At 46.7% G+C, this 14,028-nt stretch overlaps 1 protein-coding gene across 1 annotated transcript; it reads right to left on the bottom strand.

Moving 5' to 3' along the window:
- Nucleotide 1: 1 nt before the first annotated feature.
- On the bottom strand, nt 2-12,476 carry LOC146567821 (uncharacterized). The gene is made up of 7 exons (XM_085285677.1): nt 12,220-12,476; nt 9,165-9,306; nt 7,141-7,407; nt 6,356-6,909; nt 5,149-6,282; nt 2,540-3,640; nt 2-668 (listed from the first exon to the last, which is right to left on the bottom strand). The coding sequence occupies exons 2-7, from the start codon at nt 9,295-9,297 to the stop codon at nt 135-137; spliced, it is 3,723 nt and encodes a 1,240-aa protein (XP_085141803.1). The 5' UTR covers nt 9,298-9,306; nt 12,220-12,476; the 3' UTR covers nt 2-134.
- Nucleotides 12,477-14,028: the final 1,552 nt, after the last annotated feature.

The following is a 14,028-nucleotide window of genomic DNA, read 5'->3' as shown; positions in this document are numbered from 1 at the left end:
AGCAGGACATTATTTCATTTTATTGTTCAAAAACAGTGTGACACACACACACACACACACACCTAAAATCACTGAAACCAGACTTCATAGAAAAAATTAAAACAAACATGTTTAACAAGAACGTAATCAGCCAATCAGAGGAGGCGCTGCATTGTGACAGAGCAGGGGGAGATGGTCACCTGACAATCCTGCAAGTCTCTGTGAACCAGGTAAGTCTGCCTGTGCACACCTGTCTGTCTGTCTGTGGCAAAGGTAGCCTCAAACCTATCAATCATCTGTGAAGCCCCGCCCCCAGCCTTAGTGAGACCACCAGCCTTCATTCTTCCTCTCCTTTGTGTGGGTTTGGTTGCTGCACTCTGATGGGCTTTTCTAAGACCATGTGACAACTCCTCTGACTCCAGTAGGTATCTGATTGGTGGGCCAACTCTCCTCCTTCGCTGCCGCTGAGGCTCCTCCCCATTCTCGTTCTTACCCTGGGTTCCTTCTTTCCATTTGCCATCAGAAGCTCGAGCACTGCTCATGGCCATCCCAACTCTGTTGCCTTGGGAACTGTCTATGATGCTGCGGTGCTGATTGCAATGATGCAGGAACAGTCTGCTGGCACGGCTGAACTTCCTGTTGCAGATGTGACAGCCGAACGGGCGCTTCGGTCTGTGGAAGACAGACGTCTGCAGAGGAGAAAGGTCACGATTAACTGAAGGCTTTCAGGGAGTTTTTAGACTTCCTGATAATAATGAATTACAGTCGTCCAGCCTGGAAGTAATAAATGCATGAACTAGTTTTTCAGCGTCACTCTGAGACAGGATATTTCTAACTTTAGAGATGTTGCACAAATGGAAGAAAGCAGGCTTACATATTTGTTTAATATGTGCGTTGAAGGACATGTCCTGGTCAAAAATGACTCCAAGGTTCCTCACAGTGTTACTGGAGGCCAAGGTAATGCCATCCAGAGTAAGGATCTGGTTAGATACCATATTTCTAAGCTTTTCAGGGCCGAGTACAATAACCTCAGTTTGATCTGAATTAAGAAGCAGAAAGTTAGCGGCCATCCAGGTCTTTATGTCTTTAAGACATTCCTGCAGTTTAACTCATTGGTGTGTGTTATCTGGCTTCATGGACAGATAGAGCTGGGTGTCATCAGCATAGCAGTGTAAATGTATGCTATGTCTTCTAATGATGCTGCCTAAGGGAAGCATGTATAATGTAAACAGAATTGGTCCTAGCACTGAACCCTGTGGAACTCCATAATTAACCTCAGTGTGTGAAGAGGACTCTCCATTTACATGCACAAACTGGAGCCTATTAGATAGATATGATACAAACCACTGCAGTGCAGTACCTGTAATACCTACAGCATGTTCTAATCGCTCTAATAGGATATTATGGTCGACAGTATCGAACGCTGCACTAAGGTCTAGCAGGACAAGCACAGAGATGAGTCCACTGTCAGAGGCCATAAGAAGATCATTTGTAACCTTCACTAAAGCTGTTTCTGTGCTGTGATGAGCTCTGAAACCTGACTGAAACTCTTCAAATAAGCCACTCCTCTGCAGAGGTCCTTCTACCGTGCCACTATCGAGAGTGTGCTGGTGCACGCCATCCCTGTGTGGTACGCTGGTTGCACAACAGCTGACAAGAAGAGACTACAGAGGGTCATCAGAACTCCCTGGATTTAATTGCCAGCTCAAGATGTCTCTCCAGAGCCAGGGCAATTATAAAGGACCACCTCCATCCTAACCACCACCTCTTCAACATCCTGCCCTCTGGAAAAAGGCTCAGATCCATCAGGTGCAAAACCAACAGACTAAAGAACAGCTTCTTCCCGTGGGCTGTCAGAACTCTTAATGCAAACTAGTGTGTAAAGACTTCCCCAACACATCCACCCTGACACTGCTGTTGATCATCTATGTGCAATATCTCAGTCTTTCCATGTTCTGTGCAATTATTTTGGTCCCAGTCTGTTTCAATGTTTCCTCCACATACACCATGTATATAGTTCCACTCACATATGTATACATATACACTGTTTTTTATTTTATTCTATTGATTTATCCATCCATCCATCCATCCATCCATCCATTCGCTTCCGCTTATCCTTTTCAGGGTCGCGGGGGGCGCTGGAGCCTATCCCAGCTATTGATTTAATTATTTATTTATTTTCCGCCTTCGTTGTATATTGGTTTCTCTTCTTTTTACTTTAGCACCTTTGTGATCAAGCTACCCAATTTCGCTGTGCAAGAAACTGCACAATGACAATAGAAAGTCTCTAAAAGTCTAAGATGATCTGTTAGCTGTTTGACAACTACTCTTTCAAGGATGTTTGATATAAAGGAAGGTTGGAGATTGGCCTATAATTAGCTAAGACTGCTGGGTCTACAGATGATTTTTGAGTAAAGGTTTAACTACAGCCAGCTTGAAGGCCTGTGGTACATAGCCGATCATTAGAGATGGGTTCAATCTTTAATATGGTCGACCTAAGAACTTAATGGCAGGTGCTGTTAGCTGCCTCCTGATTGATCAGTTAACTGTGGCTACCAACCTTTTTTGGGCTCCGTCTGCTGTGTGTGGGTTTGTTTTCTGTGTCCTGATTGGCTGTTCTTTGACCCCGTGACAGCTCCTCTGACTCCAGCAGGTACCTGATTGGTGGGCCGACCATCGTCCTTCTCAGCCTCTGAGGCTCCTCCTTCTTCTCATCTCCCTTTCTTCTGCCCTTTTCAACCACGTGACTTATGTCTTTAACTTTAGCGTCAAGCCTGTCAATCATCTCTGAAGCCCCGCCCCCAGGCTCACAGAGGCCAACAGCATCTGATCTTTCTCTCCTTCTTGTGAGCTTGGTAACTGCCTCCTGATCAGTGTGATTGGCTGTTCCAGAATCATGTGACGTTTCCTCCAACTCTAGAAGGCATCTGATTGGTGGACTGACCATCTTTCCTGGTCTCTGAGGCTCCTCCTCTTCCTGTCTTCCTCCCGTTGAGACCATGTGACCTGTGTCTTTATCTCCAATGTCAGAACAGTCAGTCATCTTTGAAGCCCCGCCTCCAACAGAGTCTTTTGATCTTCCTCTCCTCCTTGTGTGTTTGTTAGCTGCCTTCTGATTGGTCTGATTGGCTGTTCCAGAACCCCGTGTTGTCTCCTCTGACTCCAGCAGGTACCTGATTGGTGGGCCAACCATCGTCCTCCTCGGCCTTTGAGGCTCCTCCTCCTTCTCCACACAGACTTGTTGCACCTCCCTTTCTTCTTTTTCTTCCTCCTCCGCTCTGCTCCTCTTTGTCCCCCTCCATCCATTCCCACTCCTGTTCAGGGTCCAGTAGTTGACCAACCAGCTGGGACGTGTTCTCGCACGGTTTATGCCTCTTGACCAAAAAGGAGCCTTGGTGGGTGCTGTGAGGAGGGGCTTCCTGGGCCTCTGAGGCTCCTCCTCCTTGTCATCCTGGGTGGTCTGTTTTTGTGGTTTGTTTTTAGGAGCTTGGGCGTTGCTCAGGGCCGCCCCACATCCGTTGCTGTAGAGACCACCTATATTGCTGTGGTGCTGATCGCATTGGTGCAGGAACAGCCCGCTGGCACAGCTGAACTTCCTGTTGCAGAGGTGACAGCCGAAAGGTTGCTTTGGTCTGTGGACGGACGGGTGGAGAGCAGACGCCTGCAGGGGGGAAAGGTCAGACAAAGGTCAGGTGAGCGTTGGGTTAATTACAGCTAACTAAAGACAAAAGGGGCAGAAAAGTCTGGTTAAAAGTCGGGAAAGAAGAAGCCCATCCATTAGGGGTGGGCTTTGATTATCAATTTATCGTTTAAAATCGATTCTAGCTTGGATAAATTTATTTTGCCCGGAATGCCAGAATCTCAGGTTAAATGAGAGCAGGATTCTGTACAAAGATGGAAACACAAAACACAAAGAATTCACTCTGATTTTTGCTGTTTTGCTTCCACCACGATAAAAATCACACTTCATGCACAGCTCTCTCTCTCTGTACTTCAAGAACAGTTTCCCGTCTAAAAATCTGTTTTCTGCATTATTCGCTTGCTTGTTACGCACAACTCTACCGTTGTTTACAGGCTGTTGGCCGCTGTTTTTGTCCTTTTACTTACTTCTGAGAAGAAAGCCTCATTTCTGCTGTTCAATACTGAGCAAATTTAAACTTTTTAAAATGATGCAAATTGCAAAACTCTCAGCTGTGCCTGTAATCAAACCTCTGTAAACTTTGCTCTGCTTCACTTCAGCAGCATCAGGTCATGTTCATGTGTTGATTCATGGTTTTCTTTCGTTTTTGATCTACTGCAGAATATTTTTAAGGTCATCTGTTAAAATCCAGGCCAGGAAAGTCGCCTTCATGTTTTTCTGTGTTTTATCCTCAGTTACTTTGACACAAAGCCCTCTGCTGTGATGCTCACACCTTTGATAAAGTCCCGCAAGTATCAGCTTTCTTTTTATAGATATAAAAATATGGAAATGTACTGATGCATGACCTGAATTATAATATTTCTGACTGTCTCAGGCTAAATTTACCCGATTCAAATCGAATCGAATTGTGGATCGAATTGATTCGGGACCTCATGAATCGAAATCGAATCGATTCTAGAGATCAGTGACGATACCCAGCCCTAATTTCCATGGTTACCTACTCGGAACCACTCGCCATGACTGGTTTTCCACTACAATCTGGTAAGTACTTAATGTACGTGGTCATTGTTATAGCAATTAATGTGCAACACCAATAAAGGTGGACGTCGAGGCGCGATGGACCCGCTGCTTGGTCTGTGGCGTCAGACTCGGGAACACGGCATTGCTTTTGTAGCCATTTCTGTCGCTACCCAACTTCAAAAATGGCGCTTTTCATTTTTGTGAATGAGACGCCATCACGACTCATCGAGGGAAGCCACTGACTGGCCAATCAGGGGCACATTTTCATATTTGCTCGAATTTCCTGGAACGCCGGCCGAACATCACCTGGTACCAGGAACTACGAACTAATAGGAAACCTGAAAACCGCGGCAAGTCGATCCGAGTAGGTAGAAAAAGAGGCTGTAGTAACAGGTAAAGTTCAAGTAAAGGTCAGAAGACATGGGCTTGTGTTCTGCATCCTGATTGGATGATTGTAAAATATCTGTTATCACCTCTGACTCTAGAAGGCATCTGATTGGTGGACTAACCGTCTTTCCTGGTCTCTGAAGCTCCTCCTCTTCCTGTCTTCCTCCCGTTGAGACCATGTGACCTGTGTCTTTATCTCCAATGTCAGAACAGTCAGTCATCTTTGAAGCCCCGCCTCCAACAGAATCTTTTGATCTTCCTCTCCTCCTTGTGTGTTTGTTAGCTGCCTTCTGATTGGTCTGATTGGCTGTTCCAGAACCCCGTGTTGTCTCCTCTGACTCCAGCAGGTACCTGATTGGTGGGCCAACCATCGTCCTCCTCGGCCTTTGAGGCTCCTCCTCCTTCTCCACACAGACTTGTTGTGCCTCCCTTTCTTCGTCGTCCTCCTCCACTCTGCTCCTCTTTGTCCCCCTCCTTCCATTCCCACTCCTGTTCAGGGTCCAGTAGTCGACCAACCAGCTGGGACGTGTTCTCGCACGGTTTATGTCTCTTGACCAATAAGGAGCCTCGGTGGGTGCTGTGAGGAGGAGCTTCCTGGGCCTTTGAGGCTCCTCCCCTTCCTTTCTTCCTCCCGTTGACACCATGTGATCCGTTACTTTATCTTCAGTATCAGAACAGTCAGTCATCTTTGAAGCCCTGCCCCCAGCCTCACTGAAATCAAAAACATTTTTTGGTCTTCGCCTGCGCTGTGTGGGTTTGTTTTCTGCATCGTGATTGGAGGTTCTGACACCACCTGTTTCCTCTGACTCCAGCAGGTACCTCATTGGTCGGCCAACCATCGTCCTCTTTGTCCTGTGAGGCTCCTCCTCTCCTTCCTCTCTTCCTCCTGTTGTGACCATGTGACCTGTGTCTTTAGCATTAGTCTCAGGCCTGTCAATCACCTCTGAAGCCCCGCCCCCAACAGCATCTTTTGATGTTCCTCTCCTTCTTGTGGGTTTGGTAGCTGCCTCCTGATTGGTCTGATTGGCTGTTCCAGAACCATGTGACACTTCCTCCGACTCCAGTAGGTACCTGATTGGTTGGCAGACTGTCCTCCTCTGCCTCTGAGGCTCCTCCCTCTCCTCTGCATCACCCTGCGCGTGATTGGTTTGTTCTTGCTGTTGGTCAGCAGCAGCTTGTGCGCAGCTAGAAGCCGGTCTGTGGACGGAAAGGTGGAGATCCAGAGACGCCTGGCTGGTGACGTTCAGACCACACACCTGGAGACAGGTAAAGTCGAAGGTCAAAGGTCAGAGAAACAAAGGTGATGTGACGTTCAAGTGAAGGACTGACCTGGCAGAGCTTCCACCATCTCTCTGCTCCTCCGTCTGTTGAGGACTCCACCGTGCTGCTGTCATCCAGCTCCTTCTGCTCCTTCCTCGGCCTCCCCATCTTTCTCCTCCGCACATCTCTGCTCGCTCTGCTGTGATTGGCTGCTGTTGGCCCATGTGACTGCTGCTCAGACTCCAGCAGGTATCTGACTGTCGGGCCAACCATCCTCCTCGGTCTCCGACCCTCCTCAGTCTTTATTATGACAGATTTGACTCCTCCCCTTTCTTTCATGGTCTCCTCCCCTCCTCTCTCCTCCTCCTCCTGCCCCTCGTTCTCCTTCCTCTCCTGGATCCTGGTTGTTTGTTCCTCTCCTCGCTTGCTGGTGTGGGACTCCTCATCCTTCTTCAGAAGCTTAATCTTTAGTCTCCTCCTCTTCCCGGCCGCATTTCCTGCGATGTGATTGGTCGATTTGTCAGCCAGTGATGACTTTTGTCTTTCACCACCATCAGGCCACCTCCCCCCCACCATCTTCTTCTTTTCTTTAAATGCCACATTCTCAGAGCAGAGTCTCTCCTCTGCAGGAGAAGAGTAAAGGAAGTTAATGTTCAAATACTGATTAATACAAAGAACCGATCACTAATCAATAACCCAGATACTGACTGATGCAGAGAGTCAATCTCCTGTGAGAGGAGGCTGAAGGATGAAAGGTTGGGAGGTCAAGAACACATGAGCAGATTAAAGGCTTCCTGCTCTGAGTGGACTCGATCTTCAAACATCTCATTTAACCTGACACTTACAAAACCTACCCTCAGGTACGTGCACCTCCTGCTCCTCTTCCTGCTCCTCCTCTTCGGCCAGCCCCGGGCTCAGGGGAGCGATGAGTCCAGGAGGAGCAGCCGAGACGTCCGCAGGAGTCGGGGGAGGCAGAACAGAGTGCTCGGAGAACAGAGGCACGCTGGGTAGCAGGGCGGGGCGGTCGGTGCCGCAGCGTGATGCCCGACTCCTGCAGAGCTGCAGCAGAGCGCCCCCTGCTGATTCATCCACCTGGAAGGCGCCACAGTGGCAGGAAACACCTGAGAGGGGAGAGGCGTACGTGTGAGCGCGCTCTGCTTCAAACAGTTAATGGGCGTGTCCAAATTCATGGGCTGCATCCTCCCGAGGACGCATTTGTAGAACGATTACATCACAGTGACGCGCCGAAGGCTGTCCAAATTCGTAGACTCCTCCGAATGCAGCCGACAAATGCGTCCTGCTTTTCCCCGAATTTGAAGGACGGGTCGGGTGTGTCCTTTGTGGCCCACCATATCCCAGAATTCATAGCGCAGCCCAGCCAAACTCCAGTTTCTGGCAATGGCGGCCGCTACTAAGTTTTAATATTACTGTTACTACTCTCTCTGGGTCACAAAATAAACTTTTAACATATTTTCAGGCGAGAATGTAGCTGTGTAAACTTTTAATATCTGCTCGGTTTATCAAGATATCGCATATTTGCAAAAGTGCTTCGATGTTTTCAGAGACTTCTGCTGCCCACCAGCTCGACAGCTCGCCGGGAGCTCGAGGGTCACTGAAGCCGCCGAGAACAGCAAACTCCCAGCACATCATTTTCAGATCACCTCGGTCTTTCGCTGCTCGGGTTAAACGTAATATATAAATCACTTAGAGAACCTAAAATGTTATTGTTTGGCTTTTTTTCAGTGTTTTATTTGTTTATGAGTAAATCGGTTTGGCTGAGATTAACATTATTAGATTAGATTAGATAAAACTTTATTAATCCCCCGGGTGGGTTCCTCCTTGGTTTTCACACAGCTGAATAAACGTCAAACAGAAAACTGATTAAACAGATGGTCGAGAGTTTACTCCAGTGTCCTGTTATATTTTAGATAGCAAGGAGCAGACGGCCGAGTTTATTAAACTCCACCGAGACAGCGGTGACGCTAATCTGAAGGCTGGACCGTCCAATTTCACGGCCGTTTACTTCCGGCCTACCCGACCTTCTGAAGACCCGGCCCCCATAGACCGTGAAGGCCGGGTCCTCAGGAGGATGCAGCCCATGAATTTGGACACGACTAATAACTCAGAGAGCACCTGGCCATGAAGCGATCAAGGGTCTCAATGTCAGCACTGCAATGAATTCTGGGTAAATTTAGACATCTGTGAGGAAGAAAACAGTGTGTCTGCTCAGGTGTGTTTACCGGGGCAGAAGGTGTTTCTAATCAGCGGGTGTGGGACAGGAACAGGAAGTTCACCATCTTCTCAGCTGTGAAGTGGCTTCAGTACAAAGGCCGTGGACTGTGACTCTACCCGTGACTCCACGTCTGTGGCCGGGTGAGTGAGACGCCCACAGGCTCTAAACCCGAAGATGGCGCTCGGCGACAAGGCAAGCCCCCTTTTACCCACCATTCACAGAGACGAACCTTGAGTCCGTCCGCCGGCTCGAGCCCTCAGAGGAAACCACCCAGAGCGACTTCTGTGTGGACCAGCTCTGCATGGATCTGTGTGGACCGGCTCTGTGTGGACCGGCTCTGCATGGCCTCTGGGTGCCACAGGGGACCTGGGCCAATGTCTAGCCTGTGGAATCAGGTTCTTCCTTCCTCAGGTCGAGCCCTTCGTCACACAGTTATTACAGCTGCACTATGGTGCATCGCTATAGCGACCAGCGTAACGGCTTGTGTGTTGGCAGGCTTCCTGTGTTTGAGTCCGTGTAACTATGTGTTTCACATGCAGCTGGTTTGTTTTCAGTGCTGCTTTACAGACACGTTGGACTGGATATGAGTTTGAAGCTCCGTGTTTCAGAGAGCACGGTGATAAATCACGTGTCCCTGAGTCTCACCTAAGTGTCTCCAGCTTAGCTGCTGAGTCAGCAGATCCACCTGGACGGCGGCGTCCCTCCTCTCGGCCGCCTCGCTCTGACAGCCCACCTCCTTCCTCCTCCTCTCCTCCCTCCTGTGTCCTTCAACGATCATCTGGAACACCTGCAGGGGGCGCCACAGAGGACAAACGTTAACATCATACAGGGCATCACACAGCTGGACGTCCAATCAGCCACAGGAGAAAGTTCAAACGAGCTTTGAGCCGACTGCACCACCGAGCATCTGTGGGTGGAGCCACTGTGACATGACCTGCGGCTGATGACATCGGAATATTTACATCAGCGTTTCTCTTCCTTCACAAATAAGTGTCCTGTCAAAGCGCCGGCTGTACCTGTGCAGGTAACAAGGAAGTGATGACACACCTGAGTCTGTGCTGGTTAAGCTGGAGGACACGAGCGGCCTTCCTGCCTCTGCTCAGTACTGTAACTGCAGCTGATTTAAGGTGGAATGACTTCACTCAGCTCAGACGGAAACACAGAAGTGTCCCCATGTCAGCTGAGGTCCTGCTAACACGGTGACATCACTGCAGAGACCGGAGCCGTCCACCAATGACAGCAGCCACAAGGTGGGCCCAAACCCACAGGGAGTCTTGGAGCTCCTGCAGGAGCAGCCTGTGGAGACCAATGACTGTAGAAAACATGGAGGACACGACAGCCCAAAAGTGAAGCCAAAACGTCTCTATCGCCCCCTGGTTTCTGGCTGCAGTACAGGTCATGAAGATTCTTTCTTTTGTCTCCAATGAGTCTCCTCTCCCATAAGTTTGATTCTAATTCCTACCACGGTGATGTTAAATTGGGGTGAAACATCATCATAGCAGCTTTGACTGGCAGCTGCAGTCACGGAGAAACTTGCGTATCTCTGTTCGGGAATAGCAGATAGAGCGTAGGCTCTGAGAGGAGGACCAGCGTTTACGCTACGAAGACACGACCGAGTGTTTTAACCTGACAGCCTGAGGTGTTCTTCAGTAAACTGGACTACCTGACAGAAGGACCCGAGGCCCCGCTGCAATTTTTTTTTTCTTTTCGGTAAGTTAAAAGTGTTTGTCAGCTAATCCGTAACTACCGTCCTTAGCTCGGTCCTGAGACCTAGCTAGCTAAGATGAGGACTCGGCTGTCAGGGTTCGTTTAGCTAATCTGTGCAGATGAATGAATTTACTAAAGAAATCCAGAGAAACGCTCCGGGCTGCTCAGTCACTAATTACTGTTACTGTACTTTTATTACAAGTAGCTATACATATATACATACATATACATATATACATATATACATATACATACATATACATATATACAGTGGGGCAAAAAAGTATTTAGTCAGCCACCGATTGTGCAAGTTCCCCCACCTAAAATGATGACAGAGGTCAGTAATTTGCACCAGAGGTACACTTCAACTGTGAGAGACAGAATGTGAAAAAAAAAAATCCATGAATCCACATGGTAGGATTTGTAAAGAATTTATTCGTAAATTAGGGTGGGAAAAAAAAAATAAATAAATAAATAAATAAATAAATAAATAAATAATTATATATATATATATATATATATATATATAAAAAAAAAAAAACACCCAGCACGCCCCTGCGGGCGGTTTATCCTTCAAGCTCGGGTCCTCTACCAGAGGCCTGGGAGCTTGAGGGTCCTGCGCAGTATCTTAGCTGTTCCCAGGACTGCGCTCTTCTGGACAGAGATCTCCGATGTTGTTCCCGGGATCTGCTGGAGCCACTCGCCTAGCTTGGGAGTCACCGCACCTAGTGCTCCGATTACCACGGGGACCACCGTTACCTTCACCCTCCACATCCTCTCGAGCTCTTCTCTGAGCCCTTGGTATTTCTCCAGCTTCTCGTGTTCCTTCTTCCTGATATTGCTGTCATTCGGAACCGCTACATCGATCACGATTATATATATATATATATATATATATATAGATATATATATATATATATATATATATATCTTCTGTCAGTGCTGTGCTTTTGGAAACTGAATTTCCCAGAGGAACCCACCCGAGGGATTAATAAAGTTTTATCTTATCTTATTTTATGGATGAGAATGGGGTCTTATTAAAACATGACACGTTTTGTGAGAAATTTGATGTAAGATGTACTGCTAAGAGATATAAATCCCTGATGAAAGCCATCCCAGTCTCTTTGAGATCAATGATAAAAGAAGATATTGTGCACTCTAAGATTTCTCCTGGACTGAGGCAGCTCTGCATAGCTGGAGTTGAATTTGGTGACAGCAGGTATACAAACAAGGTGATCAGGAATATTTTGATAAGTGAAATTTGCCCGAATCCGGTTAAAAGAAATTATATCCTGAAAGCATTTGAGACCATGGCGGTTATGGCGATAAGAAAAAAGTATATTTCACTTCCTGGTCAAAGGAGCTTGCAAAGAAAATGCTCAACCCAGGATATTACATATTCGGATTAATGATGGCGCCTTGTATGTTATACTGTTGTTTGTAAATAAAGTTCTTTAAAAATAAATTTGCACAATGGGAGGAAGCGCTGTCGCGTCGTCCATGCTTTCTACAGTCATTGGTGGAGACGCAGCTGTTTAAACCTGACGATCTTCAGAAAAGTAAAGGCGCTTTTCTCAGATCAGAAAGAAGGAGAGCAGGACTCTAACGATGGCTTCAGTTTAGAAACAACGTTTACAGTTTAAATACGTCAGAGCACAACTTTATTGTTCAAGCTGTGAATAACCTCCTCACCGACCCGCCCTCCACCTCTGGACCCCCAGGCTGCGCCCTCAGCTCTCCTCTGAACTCATGTAACTGTGTTTGGTTTCGTTGTGACCTCGAGACTAGATTTGCTCACAGCCTCACGCGATCAACCTCCAACCTTACACGCTGAAGACGTCACTCTTTTACTCTCGCAAATAAACAATAGAAAACAAACTTCAGTCTGTTTGTTTGGCCTGATTTTACTTCTGAGCAGACTTCCGGTAATCTAATTACTTTGGTAGCTGCTGCTCCTGTTTGTTCGAATAAAGATTCATTCAAAAAAACAAACCTTAATTCTCAGTGACGTCACAGCGCCTCGTCTCCTCCGTGAAGCCGCCGTTAGCCGTTACTCAGACCCGTTAGCTGGCGGCTGTGCACCGGCGCTGTGAGCTCCGCGGGCCGCTCTAGGCCTCATGCTGCGGGTCTTTAAAGCGGCTGGAAGCGGAGAAATGAGCGGGACCGAGCAGCTCGCTTTTGGCGCCGCTGCTAATTCTTCTTCTTCTTCGCCGCTGTGCCGCGCTCTGCCGCCCCCGAAGGCCGCAGCAGGAACTGCACCCTCACATGACGCCTGCGCACTAGGACAAACAAACACCGACTTCTTCTTCGTGCTCTTTAATTATGGGAATTCCGACTCTTTTTAGAGAACCGACTCTTTCGGCTCGACTCACTAAAAAAAGACCCGGACTTTCGGATCCCAAGCGGTTCTTCAGGTTGTTTGGTTGCATTAATTAATTTATTATCAATAGCAATATAAAATTATGCACAAAATTAACTACTAATGTAAAAAAAAAAAGTGGTTTTATTTATATATGTTTATTAGGTGGTGTTGGAGAGGCGGATGCTGTCCAAGATAAAGACAATGTTGGATAACACCTCCCACCCACTCCATGACATGCTGGTCAGTCACAGGAGCTCGTTCAGTGAGAGACTGAGATTACCGAAAAGCACCACTGAACGACACAGGAAATCATTCCTGCCTGTGGCCATCTCCCTGTACAACGCATCCACTTAACACACTGTTTGCTGCTACAACTACACATGTTTCTTTTTAAGCTATTTATTTATGAGTGACTTATGTATGTATGTATGTATGTATATATATGTATATATTGTACTATTCTTAGTTAGCGTATTGTCTGTCTTGTCTTAATGTTGGTTTATAATGGAGCACTGTAACAAAAAATAATTTCCCCCAGGGATCAATAAAGTATTCTGATTCTGATTCTGATTATTATATAAATAGTCTTTTATTTATTCACAAAATGTAAAAAAAAAATTATAAAATCCAAAAAGCAACTATGTACAATTCAACTTTTAACTATTTAAAGTTTCAGATTTTTCCTTTTAAACAAATTTAAAGGAAACAACACAAGATACTGCAAACCACAACACAATAAAATATTGATTAAAATATGCAAAACACAAAGAAAAAAAATGAAAGCCCAGGTCTTTAATTAAGGGAAAAGTTGGCATTTAGAAATATTAATATCACACTCAACTGACTGTGTTTTATTTTTCCATTGCACTGATGGGTGGACAGTTCTCAGGTGCCTGTGCAGGTTGTTTGTGGAGCCGGCTCTATATGATAGTCTTTTCTTGCAGACTCTACACTCTGCCTTTTAGTGTCAATAAAATTTAAATGGTTCCAGATTTTGCTTCTTTTCTTGATGTCACTCATTTTCTTTAACATACCTTTCCAATGTAACGATGTTGTGTCTTGTTGTTGCTCCCAGCTCTCTTTCTGTCTCTCTCCCTCCTGCTCTTTTCGTGTGCTACTGCTGTTGCCAAACGCAAGGCTCTGTTTGCACCCCTCCAGTCTCTGCTCTGCGCAAAAAAACACGGCTCCCAATAGAGAGTGAAAATGTGACGTCATTCCGGGGTAAAACCACAAAGGATTCTGGGAACAAGTGGCAAGCAGTACTAGCCCACGCAGGCTTTCCCATGAAAACAGTCACACAGCGATAAAAAGAAACACAAATAATGGCAAGAAGCTGTTGTATTATTAACTGCAATAGCCGGTCGCATGACAGCCACAGGAAGCCGACGGGTAAAGAAATCGGTTGTAATCGGATTACATCGTTGAAGAGAAATTGTTCAA

This window comes from Mchenga conophoros, linkage group LG9, assembly GCF_057382185.1.
Source record: "Mchenga conophoros isolate Kocher_MC1m ecotype Shallow Benthic linkage group LG9, M_conophoros_male_GT1.1, whole genome shotgun sequence".
Lineage (NCBI taxonomy): Eukaryota > Metazoa > Chordata > Actinopteri > Cichliformes > Cichlidae > Mchenga > Mchenga conophoros.
The sequence above is the reverse complement of the archived record's forward strand: the minus strand, read 5'-3'. Positions and strand labels throughout refer to the sequence as shown.